The sequence below is a fragment of the Salvelinus namaycush genome, chromosome 12, assembly GCF_016432855.1.
Source record: "Salvelinus namaycush isolate Seneca chromosome 12, SaNama_1.0, whole genome shotgun sequence".
Taxonomy (NCBI): domain Eukaryota; kingdom Metazoa; phylum Chordata; class Actinopteri; order Salmoniformes; family Salmonidae; genus Salvelinus; species Salvelinus namaycush.
In genome coordinates, this window is record NC_052318.1 from 44,208,257 (window position 1) to 44,232,996 (window position 24,740).

Genomic DNA, 24,740 nt, shown 5'->3' on the forward strand with positions numbered 1-24,740 from the left:
AGCAATCAATCTCCTATTGCTGACTACAAATGATCTATAACTGGGCTAACAACTCACTAACTAGCAAAGGATATGATCAAAATGAGTACAGGTGGCTGGCTACATGCAGCTCTCCCTTTGATCTCAAAACAAGCGCATCTACTCATAACCGCTCATGATGTAAACACAATCCAGTTCAAAGTAAATGGCACAGATCCATATATGGTAATGGTCTATTTGCATATAGGCCTACTGCAGCTCTGATTGTTTATGCCTCATCGGTCTGTGTAGAGTGCGGGCTGAGGAGTGCATGTCAATTCAATAGAATCCTACTCGGCGCTATGCCTACAACAAAATCTCTTGCATAGTAAGTTTTGTTTCGGTATGTTGCATTGAAAGCGGCTAATATCGCGTGATTCAATCACAATTGCCATAGTAGAGGCAAACGTTGATAGTGTTAACAGGGAAAAGTGTAGAACAGCGGTGTACCAACCTTTTCTGAGTCAAGATCACTTTGAGTCAAAATGCAAGCAGATTTTTTTAACATGACTTAAGAAATGTAAGCCTATGCAACATTAACCAATTAAAACAGTATTGTAGCAATGAGGTTTGTGCAGTAAGCTATAGGTCCAATACATTATCACTGCATATTAGCTTTGCTTGAATTGCCTTGCCAATGCATTGTTGTTCGGGCCATTTAAAAAAATTCGATAAAAAAAATTGAGGTAGGCTATATGATCACACCGGTAATTGATCCTTTGTTGAGCATTGTAAATAAACAGATGTGCAGAAAGATAACCAGCCTCTGTGTCTGTAGATCCTTTCCCCTTAATGTTTTTTTTTCTTTTTTCTTTCATGTCAGCCAGGCCCATCTTTTCAAAGAAACACAATTTATTTAAATCTCTAGTTGAGTAAAATAAGTATATCGTTTTGTTCTGGTCACAAAATAATCCAGAAAATTGTGGTAAATAGTGCCACACTCAGGCAGAAAACGGGAATGTTCAATTCTCAACTCGGCCCATCTTTTCAAAGAAAACAACATTGAATTCTATCTCTGTTTGAGCTAAATAAGTAGTTTTGTTGTGCTCACAAGAAAATCCTTACAATTCAGGTAAAGAGCGCCACAGTCAGGCAGAAAAATGTTCTATCATAAAGTGAGAACAATTAGTTTCCCTGGCTGATATAGCTGCTACTTAGAAATACACTGAACAAAAATATAAACACAACATGCAACAATTTCAAAGAATTCATATAAGGAAATCAGTCAATTGAAATAAAATGATAAGGCCCTAATTTATGGATTTCACATGACTGGGCAGGGGTGCAGCCAACTGGGAGGGCACAGGCCCATCCACTTGGGAGCCAGGCCCAGCCAATCAGAATATTTTTTTCCCCACAAAGGGGCTTTATTACAGACAGAAATACTCTTCCGCACGTGGTCTGCAGTTGTGAGGCCGGTCGGAAGTACTGCCAAATTCTCTAAAATGATGTTGGAGGCGGCTTATGCTAGAGAAACTAATATTCAATTCTCTGGCAACAGTTCTGGTGGACATTTCTGCAGTCAGCATGCCAATTGCACGCTCCCTCAAAACTTCAGACATTTGTGGCATTGTGTTGTGTGACAAAATGCACATTTTTAGAGTGGCCTTTTATTGTCCCAAGCACTATGTAATGATCATGCTGTTTAATCAGCTTCTTGATATGCCACACCTGTCAGGTGGATGGATTATCTTGACAAAGGATAAAATGCTCACTAACAGGGATGTAAACAAACATGCTTTTTGTGCGTATGGAACATTTCTGGGATCTTTTATTTCAGCTCATGAAACATGTTGCATTTATATTTTTGTTCTGTGTACTATAACAGTAAATTAATAGATGACATTGACTGCTATAAATGTGTAGGAGGGAGATTCTGAGATGTGAGAAGTGTGCAGGAGGGCATGGGATAAAGGAATGTGTAGTATCAGAGGAGAAAACTGTATGTGCCAATTCTGGGGGTGCCCATGTTGCTGGGGATCAGAAGTGCTTGTGCAAGAGAGACAGGTTGAGGTTGCCAGGGTCAGAGTAGAACAGGTGTCATATGCTGCGAGGCAGTGAAGAGAGTAGGGGATTATAGGTCAAGGGTGAGTAGTAGACCTAAGCCAATACAGAGTGATACGAATTTCTGCTTCAGTAAAGTTAGCTTCTTAGCATTCATTGCCATGGTTATCAACTGTATCGCATAAATGGAACGTAAATCACAGAAAATATATGTTGCGGTGGCAGCTGCAGAGAAGTACTTGGGTGTAATGAGGTTTTACTGCAGAAGCGTTACAAGGTGTGTTGAACGAAAGACTTCTGGCCACCCAGGCTGTCTGCCTGGTGTAGGATCAGTTAGGGCCAAAGTAGTGGAATGGGGTGGTGTTTATTTTTATGATTTTATTTTTTTTGAAAGTGATCTATCGGTGTAGGGTGGTGCACATTTTTCCATTCCCCCTTCCTTTTTATTTTTGTTTCACAAAATATAACGTGCTCGACCACACACTCCCGCGCAGTAGATGGCGGCATGCACAAACAAAATGTGCGAACTCCATGATACCAATGAACAAGAAGCAGCAGCTAGCTAGCTAGATCACACAAACCCACATTTTCCCTCCAGTGAAGGGTGTGGCAGGAGTCGAACTGTAAGGCTAGCTAACTATTTAGTCGGTGTCATTCAAATACACTAGATAAGGTCGGAGTCTTGTCCTCTGCCTCACCCCCCCGTCCCAGTACAGAATGGCGTCTACACTAGCAAGGCATTTCAGCAGGATTTTCCAATTAACGTTACATGTCCAAAGAAAATCTGTTACGTTTTCCGGTGAGTAGCTAGCTACTATACAAGTTTGATTAATGTCGCAACTATTAAACGTATAATTATTCCAGTCATTCATAAACAACTTATACAGGTGGCAGGTGTCGCTAACTTTACAACCAAAGTACAGTGAACAAAGTAACAGCTACCTAAAGCACAGATTCCTTTTCTAATATCTCTGCCTAAAGCTAGGTAACGTTAGAGGCTAGCAATCTAGTTAGCTAACTTTAGCTTACTCTAGCTAAATGCATAACGAAAAACTTTGAGTTGTTACTGACAAGCTAACTAGACAGATTTTCAAAATAATTTATGTTTTTACGAAGTCACTGCTTCAAAAACCAAGTCGGTTAGCTATCTTCCTTCCCTACCTCCATTTCATCTCCTCCTTCCCCATCAATCCTTATCTCCTTTCCTAGCATCCTTTTCTAGATTCCTTTCCTCATTACCTAGCTCCCTTATCCTGCTGTCCTAACTTCCTTTCCTTACCTCCTTCCCAATGATTAACAACATCCAGTAGAAAGGGAGCTAGGCAAGGTGTAATGGAGGAAAAGAGAGGGGAAACGAATAAAAGGGAGCTAGGAAATGTGGAAAGGGAGTGAGGAAAGGAATCTAGGAAAGAAAAGGAGTTCACGCATACAGTACCAGTCAAAAGTTTGGACACCTAGTCATTCAAGGGTTTTACTTTATTTTTACTATTTTCTACATTGTAGAATAATAGTGAAGACATCAAAACTATGAAATAACACATGGAATCATGTAGTAACCAAAAAAGTGGTAAACAAATCAAAAAGTGGTAAACAAATCAAAATATATTATTTTTTAGATTCTTCAAAGTAGCAGTTGCCTTGAGAGCTTTGCACACTCGCCATTCTCTCAACCAGCTTCACCTGGAATGCTTTTCCAACATTCTTGAAGGAGTTCCCACATATGCTGAGCACTTGTTGGCTGCTTTTCCTTCACTCTGCGGTCCAACTCATCCCAAACCATCTCAATTGGGTGGAGGTCGAGTGATTGTGGAGGCCAGATCATCTGATGCAGCACTCCATCACTCTCCTTCTTGGTCAAATAGCCCTTACACAGCCTGGAGGCGTTGGGTCATTGTCCTGTTGAAAACAAATGATAAGCCCAAACCAGATGGGATGGCGTATCGCTGCAGAATGCTGTGGTAGCCATGCTGGTTAAGTGTGCCTTGAATTCAAAATAAATCAGTGTAACCAGCAAAGCACCTCCACCATGCTTCACGGTGGGAACTACACATGCAGAGATAATCTGTTCATGTACTCTGCGTCTCACAAAGACACACCAGTTGGAACCAAAAATCGAATTTGGACACATCAGCCCAAAGGACAGATTTCCCCTGGCTAATGTCCGTTGCTTGTGTTTCTTGGCCCAAGCAAGTCTCCTTCTTATTGGTATCCTTTAGTAGTGGTTTCTTTGCAGCAATTCAATCATGAAGACCTGATTCATGCTGTCTCCTCTGAATAGTTGACGTTGAGATGTGTCTGTTACTTGAACTCTGAAGCATTTATTTGGGCTATCTTCTGTATACCAGCCCTGTCTTGTCACAACACAACTGATTGGCTCAAATGCATTGAGAAGGAAATAATTTGTAGAATTTAACTTTTAACAAGGCCCACCTGTTAATTGAAATGCATTCCAGGTGACTGACCTCATGAAGTTGGTTGAGAGTATGCCAAGAGTGTGCAAAGGTCCCCAATTCCCACGGGGGGACCAGGATGAATATGTATGAACTTTCCAATTTGTAAGTCGCTCTGGATAAGAGCGTCTGCTAAATGACTTAAATGTAAATGTATCTAGGCAAAGGGTGGCTACTTTGAAGAATCTCAAATATAACAATTATTTTGATTTAACACTTTGGTTACTACAAGATTCCATATGTGCTATTTCATAGTTTTGATGTCTTCACTATTATTCTACAATGTAGAAAATAGTAACACTAATGAAAACCCCTTGCGTGAGTAGGTGTTCAAACTTTTGACTGGTACTGTATGTGGTAGGAATTAACCACGGCCAGCAGAGGAGAGGAAGCTAGGAAAGGAAAATGAGTGAGGAAAAGAAGAAAGGAATCTAGTAGGGATGTGCATCGTGCCCTTTCAAGATGATTCGACACATATCTAGATGAGATATGATACAGGAACAGTACGTTTATTTAAACTATTCGGTTTGATTAGAGAACAAATCAATGCTATTTGATGCACTAACATTTTCATTAACACATTAATTGTTCAATCTAAGTTAATATCTGCTTCTGATGGAGCTCATGAGCTGGGCCTCTGAGCTGGATCTGTCTGAGCTGATGTCAAAAATCAAATCAAATTTTATTTGTCACATGCACCGAATACAACCTTACTGTGAAATGCTTACTTACAAGCCCTTAACCAACAATGCAGTTAAGAAAAATAAGAGTTAAGAAAATATTTACTAAATAAACTGAAGCAACACAATAAAATAATATTAACGGGGCTATATACAGGCGGCACTGGTACTGAGTCAATGTGCGGGGCTACAGGTTAGTCGAGGTAATATGTACATGTAGGTAGGGGTAAAGTGACTGCATAGATAATAAAGTGTGTAGCAGCAGCGTCATTTTTTTGTTGTCAATGTAAGTAGTCCCGGGTAGCCAATTGATTAACTGTTCAGCAGTCTTATGGCTTGGCGGTAGAAGCCTTTAACAATTTTTAGGGACTTCCTCTGACACTGCCTGGTATAGAGGTCCTGGATGGCAGGAAGCTTGGCCCCAGTGATGTACCCTCCTGTAGTGCCTTGCGGTTGGATGCCAAGCAGTTGCCATACCAGGCTATGATGCAACCAGTTGGGATGCTCTCAATGGTGGAGCTGTAGAACTTTTTAAGGATCTGAGGACACATGCCAAATCTTTTCAGTCTCCTGTGGGGGAATAAGTGTTGTCGTGCCCTCTTCACGACTGTTTTGGTGTGTTTGAATTATGATAGTTTGTTGATGTGGACACCAAGGAACTTGAAGCTCTCAACATGCTCCACTACAACGCTGTCGATGTGAATAGGGGCGTGCTCGGCCATCTTTTTCATTTAGTCCACGATCATCTCCTTTGTCTTGAGGTTGACCACACTGCCAGGTCTGACCTCCTCCCTATAGGCTGTCTCATTGTTGTCGGTGATCAGGCCTACCACCGTTGTGTCATCTGCAAATGTAATGATGGTGTTGAAGTCGTGTTGGCCACGCAGTGGTGGGTAAGCAGGGAGTACAGGAGGGACTAAGCATGCACCCCTGAGGGGCTCCCGTGTTGAGGATCAACGTGGCGGATGTGTTTCCTAGCCTCACCTCCTGGGGGTGTCCCGTCAGGAAGTCCAGGATCCAGTTTCAAAGAGAAGTGTTCAGTCCCAGGATCCTTAGCTTAGTGATGAGCTTGGAGGGCACTATGGTGTTGAATGCTGAGCTCTAGTCACTGAACAGTATTCTCACGTAGATGTTCCTTTTGTCCATGTGGGAAAGGGCAGTGTGGAGTACAATCGAGATTTTCATCTGTTGGGGTGGTATGCATGTTGGAGTGGGGCCAGGGTGTCTGGGATGATTGTGGTGTTGTGAGCCATGACCAGCCATTCAAGGCATTTCATGGCTACAGATGTGAGTGCTATGGGGCGATAGTCATTTAGACAGGTTACCTTGGCTTTCTTCGACACAGCGACTATGGTAGTCTGCTTGAAACATGTAGGTATTACAGACTGGGTCAGGCAGAGGTTGAAAATGTCAGTGAAGACACTTGCCAGCTGGTCAGTGCATGCTCGGAGTACGCATCCTGGTAATCCGGCCTTGTGATTGTTGACCTGTTTAAAGGGCTTACTCTCATCGGCTACGGAGAACATGATCACACAGTCGTCCGGAACAGCTGGTGCTCTCATGCATAGTTCAGTGTTGCTAGCCTAGACGCGAACATAGAAGGCATTTAGCTTGTACAGTAGGCTCGTGTCACTGGGCAGCCCGCGGCTGGGTTTCCCTTTATAATTCATGATAGTTTGCAAGCCCTGCCACATCCGACGAGCATCAGAGCCGGTGTAGTAGGATTCCATCTTAGTGCCGTAATGATGCTTTGCCAGTTTGATGGTTCGTCGGCGCGTAGCGGTAATTCTTGTAAGCGTCCGGGTTTGTGTCCCGCTTCTTGAACGTGGCAGCTCCAGCTTTTAGCTCAGTGCGGATGTTGCCTGTAATCCATGGCTTTTGGGTGGGATATGTACTAGAGGTCGACCGATTATGATTTTTCAACGCCAATACCGATTATTGGAGGACCAAAAAAAAGCCGATACCGATTAATCGCCCGATTTCTTATTTTTTTTGGTAATAATTACAACAATACTGAATGAACACTTATTTTAACTTAATATAATACATCAATAAAATCAATTTAGCCTCAAATAAATAATGAAACATGTTCAATTTGGTTTAAATAATGCAAAAACAAAGTGTTGGAGAAAAAAGTAAAAGTCCAATATGTGCCATGTAAAAAATCTACCGTTTAAGTTCCTTGCTCAGAACATGAGAACATATGAAAGCTGGTGGTTCCTTTTAGTTACAAGTAGCTACCTATCTATTGCAAGCCTGCAGCTAACTCGCCAGCAGCTATTCATCAGTTGTCAGTATTATGACACCTTCAAGACGACTCATCACTCGGAAACTCTTTGTAGGAAAATGAGCTCCCGAGTTTCCCATTTGGAAAATATCAGAATTGACCAATAGGAGGCTCTATGCAAAAATAAATACACATTTTTACTCCGAGTTTCCAAGTTGTTGTTTTGAAAGCACCATTAGCTAGCTAGTCAGAACAGACCATGATTAGTCAAAGGTGTGACAAGACCAGTGTTGTTCGAGACCACCTAAAGTGAGACGGACCGAGACCGGGGGGAACATATGGATTCTATAGCCATTCAGAATGGTGGAAAAATGTATTCTGAGGGCAAATAGTCACCCTTCAAATTATCACTAACCATGGTCTGTAAATGATAGATACAGACCATGATAAACTTACAATTTCCCCCGGTCTTCTAGGGGAGCAAGGAAATTCTGAAGTGCGTGACAAGGTTTGAGGATATGTTTCAACAAAAGTAAAGGACAGTAATGTTACGAGTAAAGTAGAAAGCCCAGGTTTTAATAGGCTATAAGATAAACATGTCATGAAATGAGTGTGGATCTCTGGTTTGGCAAAGTACTTTTTTATGCGCTGACTGAACAGGGGCTGATAATTCCGATTGTTTTACTCCACTGGGGCCTCATTTAGAAACCTTACACAACCACAAAATGTGCCCCAAAACATGCATGTGCCAGTTATCATGCAGAGGTTGGCATTTAGGAAAATCTAGACGTAAGAATGTGCTTATCCTCCCGCAATCTTTAGACCATTCGTACGCACAGTTTCAGGTGGTTGAGGTATTGCACTTCAAGAATGCAAAAGTAGCCTAGGAGTAGACTTGTGCAAATGGGAATATACAGTATGATGACACGCTTAATCATTAAAAAAAATAACAGGTAGCTAAATGTTAGAGAAGAGAGAAAATCTAGGCCTATATTTTCTTTGGATTCTAAAATAATTAGAAATGGTCACATATTTAAAAAAAAATAATTTCCATGATCATTGCAGAATAAATTCCTCACCTTTTCTGACTCATGGTGTTATACTTGTGAAATACACTGAACAAAAATATAAATGCAACATGTAAAGTGTTGGTCCCATGTTTCAGGAGCAGAAATGATCCCATAAATGTTCCATGCGCACAAAATGCTTATTTCTCTAAAAATGTTTTACAAATTTGTTTACATTCCTGTTTGTGAGCTTTTCCCCTTTGCCAAGATAATCCATCCACCTGACAGGTGTGGCATATCAAGAAGCTGATTAAACAGCATGATCATTCCACAGGTGATCCATTATGCTGGGGACCATAAAAGGGAACATGGAATTGGCATGCTGACTGCAGGAATGCCCACCAGAGCTGTTGCCAGAGAATGTAGTGTTAATTTCTCTACCATAAGCCGCCTCAATGGAATTTTAGAGAATTTGGCAGTACGACCATGTGTATGGCGTTGTGTGGGGGCGAGCGGTTTGTTCACAACGTTGACATCAGCAGAGTGCCCAATGGTGGCGGTGGGGCTATGGAATGGGCAGGCATAAGCAATGGACAACAAACACAATTGCATTTTATCGATGGCAATTTGAATGAACAGGAATAGCTTGACGAGATCCTGAGGCCCATTGTGAGTCCATTTTTTAAAGGTATCTGTGACCATCAGATGCATATCTGTATTCCTAGTCATGTGAAATCCATAGATTAGGGCCTAATGAATTTATTTCAATTGACTGATTTCCTCATATGGCCATGATGAGTTCATATTCACAAAGTAGCCATACAACAGATTACCATGCGCATCTCATTTAATTGGGCCTATTAGATAAGCTATTATAATTTGGTTTTGTTTTATGCATCCGAAAGGGAGCATGGTTTATAACACAGGCCAACAGTAGAATTAGACAGGTGAACATACAGTGGATCTTTTGCATTGAAGTGTGTAGGCTACCGCTGCAGTTCATTTGCTCTGCTGTCCGTGGTCAATGTTTCAGAAATCGAGGGCACAGCAGCATGTTTAGGTTCGGGAAAAAGTAAATGCAAATCATCTGTTTACAGGTCCAAAGCAATTAGCAATTGTTGTTGTGTTTGAGAAACAGTCAGATACAGCAAATGCCCCTGCAAAAGAGAACATTCTGCCAACACCTCCAGAGATATTTGATCAAGTTCGCCATTGCTATTTCCCATAGATACTGTCTTGGCCTACTTCCATAGTATACAGCAAAGAAGGGTGTTATTGTCACCGTAAAAGGTGAATGATGGGTGTTTTTCAGGTGGAGTTAGAAGGCTTGTTCATGCGCGCACAGTTTTACATCAGGTCTGATTTATAGCGGGAAACATGCATGTGTATATGGCTCGCGCCACGTTTTATAAATCTCAATCGTTTGGGCGTGCGCAAGTCTTTTCAGAAATGGCGAGTCCTCATTGGACGAGTAGAAATGCATCCGAGACCCTCTGATCTCGAGACTGGACTACAACACTTGACAAGACGCATACAAATTGGAACCACAAACAAAACCATTGTAAAAGCACCACCATCTCCAAGTCACACCGGCATGGCTAGCTGTTGAGTGAAATCATGTATTTCAAGATTGACCCAATGGTTTGGGGGGAAACGTATGCAAAACGTTGTAATGGTTCTGTTTTCCAGGAGTGAGACACAAGTCGTCTACAGTGCAGTATGCAACACGGCCTGACCTGCCGAAGCTGGCTTATAGAAAAGTGAAGGGGAAGAGCCCAGGTGTAGTCTTCTTGCCAGGGTTTGCCTCGAACATGGGGGGGAAGAAAGCAGAAGCCCTTGAGGAGTTCTGCCAATCACTAGGCCACTCTTACCTAAGGTAAATTAGCCATAGCATTTTCACGCATGAAAAAGAGCTGTCTGATCTCTCTCTACAATCATGCATGTATGCATGTCATTCCTTGAATTGGTCAGGACTTGTTGCCAATGTTGTTTTTTTGTCTGCATTGCTCTCATTGAGTTATAGGCTGCTCATATCATGACGATGTAGTCTATGTGGTCTTTCCCAGGTTTGACTATACAGGCTGTGGGTCATCTGAAGGTGAAATGGTAGGCGGCACTGTCGGCACTTGGAAGAGGGATGTTCTATATGTATTGGACGAGCTTGTGGAGGGGCCACAAGTAAGGCGCTCCTCTCTGTTTCTATGATGAGATGAATTGTAGTCAGCCAGTGTAATACAAAGTATTATTACCTGAAATAGACCTGCACAGACTCATGTATAATAGTGGGATGGTAGTTTATGTAAAACTGTTACAGATTGCAGTGTGAATTGACCACTGAGTTAGTAATAAACCTAGCCCTGATGGCCATGTGGAGGATATTAGGTTATTATACCTTTACTTTGGTTCCTCCATGCATGCATCATTTACACTAGGGATATCCATGCTATCATTAGAGGGTCATTTCTGATCTAGATAATTATTCTGGTGTTGCAGATTCTGGTTGGCTCCAGTATGGGCGGCTGGCTGATGTGCCTGGCAGCCATAGCTCGTCCAGAAAGAACTGCGGCCATGGTTGGTATCGCTACAGCAGCTGACCACTTTGTAACTGTCTTCAATACACTTCCTATTGAGGTGAGTCAGCATTGTCAGCCATCTTGAGTTGTCAAAAACCTTAAGGCTCTACAGACCACTTTTCCCCTCATGACTGACACTTGATTAAATGGTTAAATGGATCATAACAAAATATCCTTAATTCTGAAATGCATGCAGTTAGTCTTGAAATTGCAAGAACAAAATTCAGATGGCATTATAATTAAAATATCTTTCCTGAGAACTTTTTAAAATGGTTGCCATCTTAGATAATCTTAGATAATGTCTCCACCTCAAATCTAATTCAAGCATTTTGTCTAAATGCCACCTGTCTGTCATTCTAGGTGAGGAAGGAGATTGAAGAGAAGGGGCAGTGGGTGGTTCCTACCAAACACAATGAGGAGGGCTCCATCACGTTCACCACAGAGTTTCTGAAGGAGGCAGAGCAGCACTGCGTTCTGCAGAGCCCCATTCCAGTGACCTGCCCGGTGAGGCTCATCCATGGGATGAAGGACCAGGATGTGCCCTGGCACATCTCAATGCAGCTAGCCGAGCGTGTGCTGAGTAACGACGTTGACGTCATCTTGCGCAAGCATGGCCAGCACCGCATGGCAGAAAAGGAGGACATCAAGCTCATAGTCTATACCATCGATGACCTAATAGACAAGCTGACTACTTTGGTATGAGTGGCCAAAGCTGGACCATGCTATGGGTGACACCTACCACCCCGATCCCAACTTTCCTGCACTAGGACTGCTCTGTTCCTGATGCGTTACAAAATCGAGGTGCTACTTTACCAGCTACATACTGTGAAGAAAAGGAGCTCTTACACTTTCTCCTGCCTCTCTCCATAGCTTTTGTTGGGATTTTTATTTACTGGTGCCCATGCCACTTTGTTCACACTACTCCCGAACTTATTGGGATTTCTGTGAAGTTTTTTTAATTTATTCTCACAATGTGGTTTGATAGTGATTTCGTTAAACCTGTTAATGAGTAGGGCACATCAGGTACAGGTGTGTTACGTCCACCTGTGAGCAAACATTTATTTTCTCCACTGTCAATTTTACTCCCAACAAATACAAGTGTAATGGGCAGTTGTGCCTTTATGTATGCATGTGCACTTAAAGACCAGTAGGAGGCAGCAAATGTCACTCGTATTTTAGGCACTTCACTATGTAACATGTCTCCAGTAGAATAGATTTCTAGGAGGGAGGGAGGGGGGGGGTTGTCTGTGAAGAGATCAGTTGGAAAAATGACTTCAACTGTACTGTATGATTCTCATGCTCATTTCCCATGCTGTCCGTATTTGCGCTTTTGGTTCCATTGCTGAAAGAACATATCTATTTTCGTATTGATTTGTCCATGCCATTTGACTTTGCACACAAGGTCAGAACAGAATATTGACTGCATGACAACTCATGTATGAAGAACTTTATGTAGATTCAACTTATGTCACTCTGGGTTACTTTCAATGTTGGCTCAGTTCATATGGGTTTTGTTGCTAGTGGGTCCTATTCCAAAATGACACAGATCTCAAAGAAACGATTGAACAGTAGCATCATGAGATGTTAGCCTGGTTTGAGTGACTGGCACAAAAGCACGTTTTTGGGGAGTTGTTAGGTGAAAAACATTGCCGTGTAGGGAGCAGCCCATGTTTTAGATTTTCCTGTTTAGTATAATAAACATTCCGTTTTGCTGGTTAAAGCCAGGTTTTTCTGGTTGGTTTCCAACATCTCACAACCTAGATCCTAAATGCTTAATCTTGTGAGCGAAGTTTATTTATGACATGTTCCGTATCACAGTTATGTTTATAGGTGATATCACTATGTGGCAGAATTGATGGGCTAGTTCACCGAAACACTATGGTCATATCTGTTTATTGATGACGACAAGCAATACCATCTGAAGCTTATGCCAATAAATAAAGTACCAAAATGTATGGATCTGGCTTTTTCGGATAGGTAAAACACGTTGGTTTGTTAATATCATACCTATCTGAAGGGTTTCATTTGAGTTTCTTTTTTAAATTAGCAATTTCCAAAAAGTTATGAAGTGAATCTCATTTCTTAACATATACACTGAGTATACCAAACATTAGGACCACCTTCCTAATATTTAGTTGCACCCACCCTCCCCTTTTGCCCTCAGAACAGTTTAAATTCGTCGGGTCATGGACTCAAAGGTGTCGAAAGCGTTCCACAGATATGCTGGTCTTCAATGTTGACTCCAATGCTTCCCACAGTTGTCAAGTTGGCTGGATGTCCTTTGGGTGGTGGACCGTTCTTGATGTTGACCGTTCTTGGTGCACACGAATGGGAAAAACCCAGCAGCGTTGCGGATCTTGACACAAACCGGTGCGCCTGGCACCTACTACCATACCCCGTTCAAAGGCACTTAAATATTTTGTCTTGCCCTTGCCCATTCACCCTCTGAATGGCACACAGTGTATTTGGAAAGTATTCAGACCCCTTAACTTTTTCCACATTTTGTTACGTTATTTGATTGATTTAAATAAAAAATCTCAGCTATCTACACACAATACCCCATAATGACAAAGCACTTTTTTTTGTGCGCAAATGTATATATAAAAATAAAACGATACCTTAAGTATTCAGACCCTTTCCTTTTTCCATTCTGGAGTCCTGGAGAGGTTTCTAGAACTTGATTGGACATGATTTGGAAAGGTGCACACCTGTCTATATAAGGTCCCACAGTTGACAGTTCATGTCAGCAAAAACGAAGGAATTGTCCATAGAGCTCTGAGACAGGATTATGTCGGCACAGATCTAGGGAAGGGTACCAAAAATGTGCAGCATTGACGGTCCCCAAGAACAGAGTGGCCTCATTCTTAAATGGAAGAAGTTTGGAACCACCAAGACTTCCTAGAGCTGGTCGCCCGGCTGTAAAAGCCTTGTCTGTTTACATTCAGAGTAGAATCAAAGTGTCTGTACAGGGTCTCTACTATGAGCTTCAGTACTAGACTTGTTTTTAAGAGATGACGAGCACCCACCACAGCCAGACAAGTTTCTGTGAAAGGCCTAGTTCTATCTGAGCTCTGACACAGAAACAGGTTGTACAGTACCTTGCAAGCTTAATGGTATTCATTCCTTGGGGATTTCTGCAGGCCCTGTGAAAAAGTCCTCTTGACATCTGTTTGTGAGATTCTGGAGACCAGAGCCTCTCTCTCATGCCACAGAGCAACAGCTTCAGATAAATCTCACTTATTTCTGCTACTGTTACCAGAACTCCCTTAAAGACCTTTAACAGATATACAGTGGGGAGAACAAGTATTTGATACACTGCCGATTTTGCAGGTTTTCCTACTTACAAAGCATGTAGAGGTCTGTAATTTTTATCATATGTACACTTCAACTGTGAGAGACAACGACCCGAAACACACAGCCAGGGCAACTAAGGAGTGCCTCCGTAAGAAGCATCTCAAGGTCCTGGAGTGGCCTAGCCAGTCTCCAGACCTGAACCCAATAGAAAATCTTTGGAGGAAGCTGAAAGTCCGTATTGCCCAGCGACAGCCTCGAAACCTGAGGGATCTGGAGACGGTCTGTATGGAGGAGTGGGCCAAAATCCCTGCTGCAGTGTGTGCAAACCTGGTCAAGAACTACAGGAAACGTATGATCTCTGTAATTGCAAACAAAGGTTTCTGTACCAAATATTAAGTTCTGCTTTTCTGATGTATCAAATACTTATGTCATGCAATAAAATGCAAAAATTAATTACTTAAAAATCATACAATGTGATTTTCTGGATTTTTGTTTTAGATTCCGTCTCTCACAGTTGAAGTGTACCTATGATAAAAATTACAGACCTCTACATGCTTTGTAAGTAGGAAAACCTGCAAAATCGGCAGTTTAACAAATACTTGTTCTCTCCACTGTATATACACTGCTCAAAAAAATAAAGGGAACACTTAAACACAATGTAACTCCAAGTCAATCACACTTCTGTGAAATCAAACTGTCCACTTAGGAAGCAACACTGATTGACAATAAATTTCACATGCTGTTGTGCAAATGGAATAGACAACAGGTGGAAATTATAGGCAATTAGCAAGACACCCCCAATAAAGAAGTCGTTCTGCAGGTGGTGACCACAGACCACTTCTCAGTTCCTATGCTTCCTGGCTGATGTTTTGGTCACTTTTGAATGCTGGCGGTGCTTTCACTCTAGTGGTAGCATGAGACGGAGTCTACAACCCACACAAGTGGCTCAGGTAGTGCAGCTCATCCAGGATGGCACATCAATGCGAGCTGTGGCAAGAAGGTTTGCTGTGTCTGTCAGCGTAGTGTCCAGAGCATGGATGCGCTACCAGGAGACAGGCCAGTACATCAGGAGATGTGGAGGAGGCCGTAGGAGGGCAACAACCCAGCAGCAGGACCGCTACCTCCGCCTTTGTGCAAGGAGGAGCACTGCCAGAGCCCTGCAAAATGACCTCCAGCAGGCCACAAATGTGCATGTGTCTGCTCAAACGGTCAGAAACAGACTCCATGAGGCTGGTATGAGGGCCCGACGTCCACAGGTGGGGGTTGTGTTTACAGCCCAACACTGTGCAGGACGTTTGGCATTTGCCAGAGAACACCAAGATTGGCAAATTCGCCACTGGCGCCCTGTGCTCTTCACAGATGAAAGCAGGTTCACACTGAGCACATGTGACAGAGTCTGGAGACGCCGTGGAGAACGTTCTGCTGCCTGCAACATCCTCCAGCATGACCGGTTTGGCGGTGGGTCAGTCATGGTGTGGGGTGGCATTTCTTTAGGGGGCCGCACAGCCCTCCATGTGCTCGCCAGAGGTAGCCTGACTGCCATTAGGTACCGAGATGAGATCCTCAGACCCCTTGTGAGACCATATGCTGGTGCGGTTGGCCCTGGGTTCCTCCTAATGCAAGACAATGCTAGACCTCATGTGGCTGGAGTGTGTCAGCAGTTCCTGCAAGAGGAAGGCATTGATGCTATGGACTGGCCCGCCCGTTCCCCAGACCTGAATCCAATTGAGCACATCTGGGACATCATGTCTCGCTCCATCCACCAACGCCACGTTGCACCACAGACTGTCCAGGAGTTGGCGGATGCTTTAGTGCAGGTCTGGGAGGAGATCCCTCAGGAGACCATCCGCCACCTCATCAGGAGCATGCCCAGGCGTTGTAGGGAGGTCATACAGGCACGTGGAGGCCACACACACTACTGAGCCTCATTTTGACTTGTTTTAAGGACATTACATCAAAGTTGGATCAGCCTGTAGTGTGGTTTTCCACTTTAATTTTGTGTGTGACTCCAAATCCAGACCTCCATGGGTTGATAAATTTGATTTCCATTGATAAGTTTTGTGTGATTTTGTTGTCAGCACATTCAACTATGTAAAGAAAAAAGTATTAAAAAAATATTTCATTCATTCAGATCTAGGATGTGTTATTTTAGTGTTCCCTTTATTTTTTTGAGCAGTGTACATATATACACACATATATATACAGTTGAAGTCAGAAGTTTACATACACCTTAGCCAAATACATTTAAACTCAGTTTTTCACAATTCCTGACATTTAATCCTAGTAAATATTCCCTGTTTTAGGTCAGTTAGGATCACCACTATATTTTAAGAATGTGAAATGTCAGAATAATAGTAGTTTTATTTCTTTCATCACATTTCCAGTGGGTCAGAAGTTTACATACACTCAATTAGTATTTGGTAGCATTGGCTTTAAATTGTTTAACTTGGATCAAACGTTTCAGATAGCCTTCCACAATCTTCCCACAATAAGTTGGGTGAATTTTGGCCCATTCCTCCTGACAGAGCTGGTGTAACTGAGTCAGGTTTGTAGACCTCCTTGCTCGCACACACTTTTTCAGTTCTGCCCACACATTTTCTACAGGATTGAGGTCAGGTCTTTGTGATGGCCACTCCAATACCTTGACTTTGTTGTCCTTAAGCCATTTTGCCACAACTTTGGAAGTATGCTTGGGGTCATTGTCCATTTGGAAGACCCATTTGCGACCAAGCTTTAACTTCCTGACTGATGTCTTGAGATGTTGCTTCAATATATCCACATAATTGTCCTCCTCATGATGCCATCTATTTTGTAAAGTGCACCAGTCCCTCCTGCAGCAAAGCCTCCCCACAACATGATGCTGCCACCCTCGTGCTTCACAGTTGGGATGGTGTTCTTCGGCTTGCAAGCATCCCCCTTTTTCCTCCAAACATAACGATGGTCATTATGGCCAAACAGTTCTATTTTTTTTCATCAGACCAGAGGACATTTCTCCAAAAAGTACAATCTTTGTCCTCATGTGCAGTTGCAAACCGTAGTCTGGCTTTTTTATGGCGGTTTTGGAGCAGTGGATTCTTCAGGTTATGTCGATATAGGACTCGTTTTACTGTGGATATAGATACTTTAGTACCTGTTTCCTCCAGCATCTTCACAAGGTCGTTTGCTGTTGTTCTGGGATTGATTTGCACATTTCGCACCAAAGTACGTTCATCTCTAGGAGACCGAATGCATCTCCTTCCTGAGCGGTATGACGGCTGCGTGGTCCCATGGTGTTTATACTTGCGTACTATTGTTTGTACAGATGAACGTGGTACCTTCAGGCGTTTGGAAATTACACCCAAGGATGAACCAGACTTGTGGAGGTCTACAATTTATTTTCTGAGGTCTTGGCTGATTTCTTTTGATTTTCCCAGGATGTCAAGCAAAGAGGCAGAGTTTGAAGGTAGGCCTTGAAATACATCCACAGGTACACCTCCAATTGACTCAAATTATGTCAATTAGCCTATCAGAAGCTTCTAAAGCCATGACATAATTTTCTGGAATTTCCCAAGCTGTTTAAAGGCACAGTCAACTTTGTGTATGTATACTTCTGACCCACTGGAATTGTGATACAGTGAGTTATAAGTGAAATAATCTGTCTGTAAATAAATTTTGGAACAATGAATTGTGTCATGCACAAAGTAGATGTCCTAACCGACTTGCCAAAACTATAGTTCATTAACAAGAAATTTGTGGAGTGGTTGAAAAACGAGTTTTAAGTGAACTTCTGACTTCAACTGTGTATGTGTAATATATATATATATGTGTGTATATGTATATATAATATTTTTTTTTAAACATTAGGTATCTGGAAGTGATGGTTGAAAGCTGTTAGATGTTGCATAGTCAGACATCAAGTTAATTTATATATTTTGGCTGTTCTGCAGTGGTATATTTTACCACTCAATGATTAGCAAGGTTTGTGGGGCAACAGAGGCATATTTTGGCTTCATGGAGATAATGCTGTTACATAAGATCAAAGTTGAGACAAATGTAAATTGGTTTTATATTTATTAAATGATGGGCCATTTTTAATTTTAGACTTTTTGTAAAAATTATTTTGCATTTTTAGCTTATAAATTGGGGCGTTTGGGTTATTAATAAAGGCATAGATTTTTTAGATTTTATTATTTTGATTTTTTTAATTTAACCTTTATTTAACCAGGTAGGCCAGTTGAGAACAAGTTCTCATTTACAACTACGACCTGGCCAAGATAAAGCAAGCAGTGTGACACAAACAACAACACAGAGTTACACATGGAATAAACAAACGTACAGTCAATAACACAATAGAAAAGTCTATATACAGTGTGTGCAAACGGCGTAAGGAGGTAAGGCAATAAATAGGCCATAGTAGCGAAGCAATTACAATTTAGCAAGTTAACGCTGGAGTGATAGATGTGCAGATGATGTACAAGTATAAATACTGGAAATACTGGTGCAAAAAAGTAAATAAAACAAAATGGGGTTGAGGTAGATAGTTGGATGTGCTGTTTACAGATGGGCTGTGTACAGCTGCAGCGATCGGTAAGTTGCACAGGTAGCTGATGCTTAAAATTAGTGAGGGAGATATGTCTCCAACTTCAGCGATTTTTGCAATTCGTTCCAGTCATTGGCAGCAGAGAACTGAAAGGAAAGGTGGCCAAAGGAGGTGTTGGCTTTGGGGATGACCAGTGAAATATACCTGCAGGAGCGCTTACTACGACTGGGTGTCGTTATGGTGACCAGTGAGCTGAGATAAGGCGGAGCTTTACCTAGCAGAGACTTATAGATGACCTGGAGCCAGTGGGTCTGGTGACGAATATGTAGCGAGGGCCAGCCGACGAGAGCATACAGGTCGCAGTGGGGGGTGGTATATGGGGCTTTGGTGACAAAACGGATGGCACTGTGATAGACTGCATCCAGTTGCTGAGTAGGGTGTTTGAGGCTATTTTGTAAATGACATCGATGAAGTCGAGGATCGGTAGGATAGTCAGTTTTACAAGGATATGTTTGGCAGCGTGAGTGAAGGAGGCTTTGTTGCGAAATAGGAAGCCGATTCTAGATTTAATTTTGGATTGGAGATGATTAATATGAGTCTGGAAGGAGAGTGTACAGTCTAGCCAGACACCTAGGTATTTGTAGTTGTCCACATATTCTAAGTCTGAACCATCCAAAGTAGTGACGCTCGTCGGGCAGGCGGGTGCGGGCAGCGATCGGTTGAAGAGCATGCATTTAGTTTTACAAGCGTTTAAGAGCAGTTGGAGGCCACGGAAGGAGTGTTGTATGGCATTGAAGCTCGTTTGGAGGTTTAGAAACTGTAGATGTATATAGAATGGTGTCGTCTGCGTTGAGGTGGATCAAGGAATCACCAGCAGGAAGAGCGACATCGTTGATATATACAGAGAAAAGAGTCGGCGCGAGAATTGAACCCTGTGGCACCCCCATAGAGACTGCCAGAGGTCCGGACATCAGGCCCTCCGATTTGACACACTGAACTCTATCTGAGAAGTAGTTGGTGAACCAGGCGAGAAGCCAAGGTTGTTGAGTCTGCCGATAAGAATACAATGATTGACAGAGTCGAAAGCCTTGGCCAGGTCGATGAAGACCGCTGCACAGTACTGTCTTTTATCGATGGTGGTTATGATATCGTTTAGTACCTTGAGTGTGGCTGAGGTGCACCCGTGACCAGCTCGGAAACCAGATTGAACAGCGGAGAAGGTACGGTGGGATTCGAAATGGTCAGTGATCTGTTTGTTAACTGGGCTTTCGAAGACTTTAGAAAGGCAGGGCGGGATGGATATAGGTCTGTAACAGTTTGGGTCTAGAGTGTCACCCCCTTTAAAGAGGGGGATGGCCACGGCAGCCTTCCAATCTTTAGGAATCTCGGACGATACGAAAGAGCTCGAACAGATTGGTAATAGGGGTTACAACAATGGGGGCAGATAATTTTAGAAAGAGAGGGTTCAGATTGTCTAGCCCAGCTTATTTGTACGGGTCCAGGTTTTGCAGCTCTTTCAGAACAACTGCTATCTGGATTTGGGTGAAGGAGACGCTGGGGAGACTTGGGCAAGTAGCTGCAGGGGATGCAGAGCAGTTTGCCGGGGTTGGAGTAGCCAGGAGGAAAGCATGGCCAGCCGTAGAGAAATGCTTATTGAAATTCTCGATAATCGTGGATTTATCGGTGGTGACAGTGTTTCCTAGCCTCAGTGCAGTGGGCAGCTGGGAGGAGGTGCTCTTATTCTCCATGGACTTTACAGTGTCCCAAAACGTTTTGGAGTTAGAGATACAGGATGCAAATTTCTGTTTGAAAAAGCTGGCCTTTGCTTTCCTAACTGACTGAGTGTATTGGTTCCTGACTTCCCTGAAAAGTTGCATGTCGCAGGGACTATTCGATGCTAGTGCAGTCCGCCACAGGATATTTCTGTGCTTGTCGAGGGCAGTTAGGTCTGGAGTGAATCAAGGACTATATCTGTTCTTAGTTCTACATATTTTGAAAGGGGCATGCTTATTTAAGATGGCGAGGAAATTACTTTTAAAGAACGACCAGGCATCCTCTACTGACGGGATGAGGTCAATATCCTTCCAGGATACCCAGGCCAGGTCGATTAGAAAGGCCTGATCGCAGAAGTGTTTTAGGGAGCGTTTGACAGTGATGAGGGGTGGTCGTTTGACCGCGAACCCATAGCGGATGCAGGCAATGAGGCAGTGATCGCTGAGATCCTGATTGAAAACAGCAGAGGTGTTTTTGGAGAGCAAGTTGGTCAGGATAATATCTATGAGGGTGCCCATGTTTACGGATTTAGGGTTGTACCTGGTGGGTTCATTGCTAATTTGTGTGAGATTGAGGGCATCTAGCTTAGATTGTAGGACTGCCGGGGTGTTAAGCATATCCCAGTTTAGGTCACCTAACAGAACGAGATGGTAAGTGATCCATGCAGTTACAGGTGAAAAAGTAGACTCAATACTAATGAGAGTAGCTGTGTCACCTGCAACAAAACACATTTTGTATTAATATTTGTATTAATGATTTTATTTCATCAGGTCAGAAACATGAAAATCTGGATTATTTTTGCCCTCAGTGGTAAGTGTGTATATAAAATGTTTTGGTACATTTTAAAATGGCTGGTCTGCAGCAATCTCAAGGATACTGTATTTAATAAATTATTGAGCAGAAAAGTGCAAAACTAATATTTTGAACAGGAGTTTTTGCTGCTCCATTTATGAAGGAAGAGGAAGCAAAGCGATTCATCAGACTGAAGAGACAATCGGGATACTGGGATCCCAACCACTCTCAGAACCAGTGTGTTTACACTATTGAAGAAAGGTGCCACATCTATCGGTGTATTTTATGTATGGATTTAGGATTTTGTATTGCTTTTGACAAGTCCAGGCTTTCTACCTGTGTAAATGTATGTGATTGTTTGCATGCACATGATATTATTACTCTCTCTACCCAAGGCCAATGAGTACTGGACAGCTCTCCGAACAGATGCTCAGTATTACATGGATATGGGACACCTGATGTTCGACCGCTCTGTGGCTATGTGAGTCTATTAAGACAACTGTTACCATAGATAGCAGAAATGACACTAAAAGCATTTAACAGAGAGCACAGCTTACATACCGGTAATGTGTAACTCTGCTATTGATGTGTTTTTAAATAGTCTGATTGCATGTATTTCCAATGAAAACAACAGGCTCTATATGGAGATACTGTGGAATGCTCGTTCTCACCTTGACAGGCAAACGGTGACAGATGGTCAGTAGAGGAACTGTGGAGATGCTCAACAGCCACAGTATCATGGATATAAATCATCAACACCTCAGTGGGAGTGGATGACTACAATCACTTAGCTAAATGTGCTTTCTCTACAGTGTTGTCCTTGATGTAAGAGTGGGATTGCACTATGTATTATCCTTATTCTGTCCAAATAAACATTTTAAAAAGGAAAATGCATATTACATTTTTGCACGTGCAATGATTCGTTTTTGCATGGACATGTTTCATATAACATAGGCTACTGTAACTTTGTGAAATGCATGTAAGAATATAAACTATTGTATACAAATAATAAACAGGGTTAAGGTGTAAATCTACTTGCTAGACATGCAGTGCCTTCAGGAAGTCTTCACACCCCTGGACTCTTTCCACGTTTTGTGGTACAAGGTGGGATTAACATTTATGTAATTGTAAAAAAAAAAAATTCAATGATCGACACAAAATACCCTGTCGAAGTGGAAGAAAGATTCTAACATTTGTAAAAACAAAATAAAAAAACTAGATTATGTAAGTATTCTAACATGTTAGAATCACCTTTGGCAATGATTACACCTGTGAGTCTTTCTGGCTAAGTCTCGAAGAGCTTTGCACACTGGATTGTACAATATTTCCACATTCTTAAAAAAATTATTCAAGCTCTGTCAAGTTGGTGGTTGGTCATTGCTAGACAGCCATTTTCAAGTCCTGCCATAGATTTCCAAGCAGATTTAAGTCAAAACTGTAAAAAGGCCACTCGGGAACATTCAATGTCATCTTGGTAAGCAACGCCAGTGTATATTTGGTCTTGTTTTAGGTTATTGTCCTGCTGAAAGGTGAATTAGTCTCCCAGTGTCTGTCTGGAAAGCAGACTGAACCAGGTTTTCTTCTAGGATTTGCCTGTGTTTAGCTCTATTCAGTTTCTTTTTATCCTGAAAAGCTCCCTAGTCCTTGCCGATGACAAGCATACCCATAACATGATGCAGCCACTGCCATGCTTGAAATTATGAGGAGTGGTAGTGATGTCTTATGTTGAATTTGCACCAAACATAATGCTTTGTATTCAGGACATAAAGATAATTTCTTTACCACATTTTTTGCAGTTTTACTTTAGTGCCTTATTGCAAATAGGATGCATGTTTTGGAATATTTTTATTCCGTACAGGCTTCCTTTTCACTTTGTCATTTAGGTTAGTATTGTTATTGATCTATCCTCAGTTTTCTCCTATCCTAGCCATTAAACTCTAACTATTTTAAAGTCACCATTGTCCTCATAGTGAAATCACTGAGCGGTTTCCTTTCCCCCGGCAACTGAGTTAGGAAGGACGCTGTATCTCTGTACTGACCGGGTGTATTGATATACCACCCAAAGTGTAATTAATAACCATTTAAAATTCAGGCTGTAACACAAAATCATGTGGAAAAAGTCTAGGGGTGTGAATACTTTCTGAAGGCACTGTATGCCTTGATTCAAATGCCTTGTGAATAAAACAACTGATCAATTTATTGATGAATATAGAGAGAGCACACATCACAAATATCAACCATAGGCCCTTCTTTACCCATTCATTTGACTATCTACAAATCATGTAATGCTACATTATATTAATGAAATAATTGGAATGAACTCCCAGTAAACTATTTGAAGGGTGAAGTCCTATAGTAACCATTCCTGGACATTACCACTGGATATTGACGTTTCTCCCCTTTGGCCATGAATTCATCCCGATAGTAGGCTACATCCCCTATCGGAGGCGCGAAGGCGCAGCGGCATCAATTGACTCTCCTGGCACTGAAAGCTGTAGGGAGTCCAAGAACGGATGCTGAGTACGGATGTTGAGGTTGGTACTGCACTCCTCAAGATGTCCAGTTTTAACAGCATGTGACTCCAGAGTGGGACTAACGACCAGGAACGGAACGAAGCCTGACCATACATAAATTGAAAATTCGTAAGTAAATGACTGAAATGGAAAAATAATGTGCAGAGACGGAACCTGACATTCCGAATGGGCCTAGATGTATTGCGAACGCTATAATAAATGATGTCATATTGCATGCACTTGCACTAGCAGTATTTTCCCTGGAGGGAGTTAATCCAGGCCGTTTAGCTTACGTTATTGCCCTAACTCGATAGTCTGAGGGATTTATTTTTGGCTGATCCATTTGTCTTTTTCTTTCGCCTATGCAAGCAAGTATATTATGGCGTTTCATAAATCAATCCCTGGATGCCATCCAGTGGAGAGTGACAACGCGCGCATCACAGGAGGACTACGTAGACTATCTGAAATTTCAATCATATTTCCCTCGATTTATTTTCGAGGGAAGTATCATCCACACGGTTAAAACAAATTAAATTATGAAGATTGCAATGTGAAACTAGAGGTGTCTGAATATATGAAAAAAATCGCTGAACTTTATGACTGCGTATCTTTGAAGTCAGAGGCCCGTATCTAAATATACATATGACATCAGAAATGAAAGCCCAGGGCAGACTAATACAAAGAATTAACAGGCAGCAGTGAAATAGTGCATGTCTCCAGCGACACACATCCTCAAACTACTAGACTGCAGTTCAAAAGTTATGGATTAATTTACCCACAATAAGTGATTTTGCTTCTAATTTCAAAGAAGGGTTGGAGAGATGTTAATTTGTTAAATTGCACCCTTTCCTTGCAGTCACTCTCTTGGAAGAGCTCGAACTCTGGAAGCC

The 24,740-nt window shown here is 42.1% G+C and overlaps 1 protein-coding gene across 1 annotated transcript; it reads left to right on the forward strand.

Moving 5' to 3' along the window:
• The first annotated feature begins 2,608 nt into the window (after nt 1–2,608).
• Nucleotides 2,609–12,914, forward strand: abhd10a (abhydrolase domain containing 10, depalmitoylase a). The gene is made up of 5 exons (XM_039004829.1): nt 2,609–2,821; nt 10,076–10,262; nt 10,453–10,564; nt 10,880–11,017; nt 11,320–12,914. The coding sequence occupies exons 1-5, from the start codon at nt 2,740–2,742 to the stop codon at nt 11,659–11,661; spliced, it is 861 nt and encodes a 286-aa protein (XP_038860757.1). The 5' UTR covers nt 2,609–2,739; the 3' UTR covers nt 11,662–12,914.
• The last annotated feature ends 11,826 nt before the right edge of the window (nt 12,915–24,740 follow it).

Excerpts from the sequence above, each read along its gene's own strand:
- abhd10a (XM_039004829.1), top strand. The coding sequence starts at position 2,740 with ATGGCGTCTACACTAGCAAGGCATTTCAGCAGGATTTTCCAATTAACG. Across the intron at positions 2,822-10,075 it reads AAAATCTGTTACGTTTTCCG|GAGTGAGACACAAGTCGTCT; the intron begins GTGAGTAGCTAG and ends TCTGTTTTCCAG. Across the intron at positions 10,263-10,452 it reads CTAGGCCACTCTTACCTAAG|GTTTGACTATACAGGCTGTG; the intron begins GTAAATTAGCCA and ends GGTCTTTCCCAG.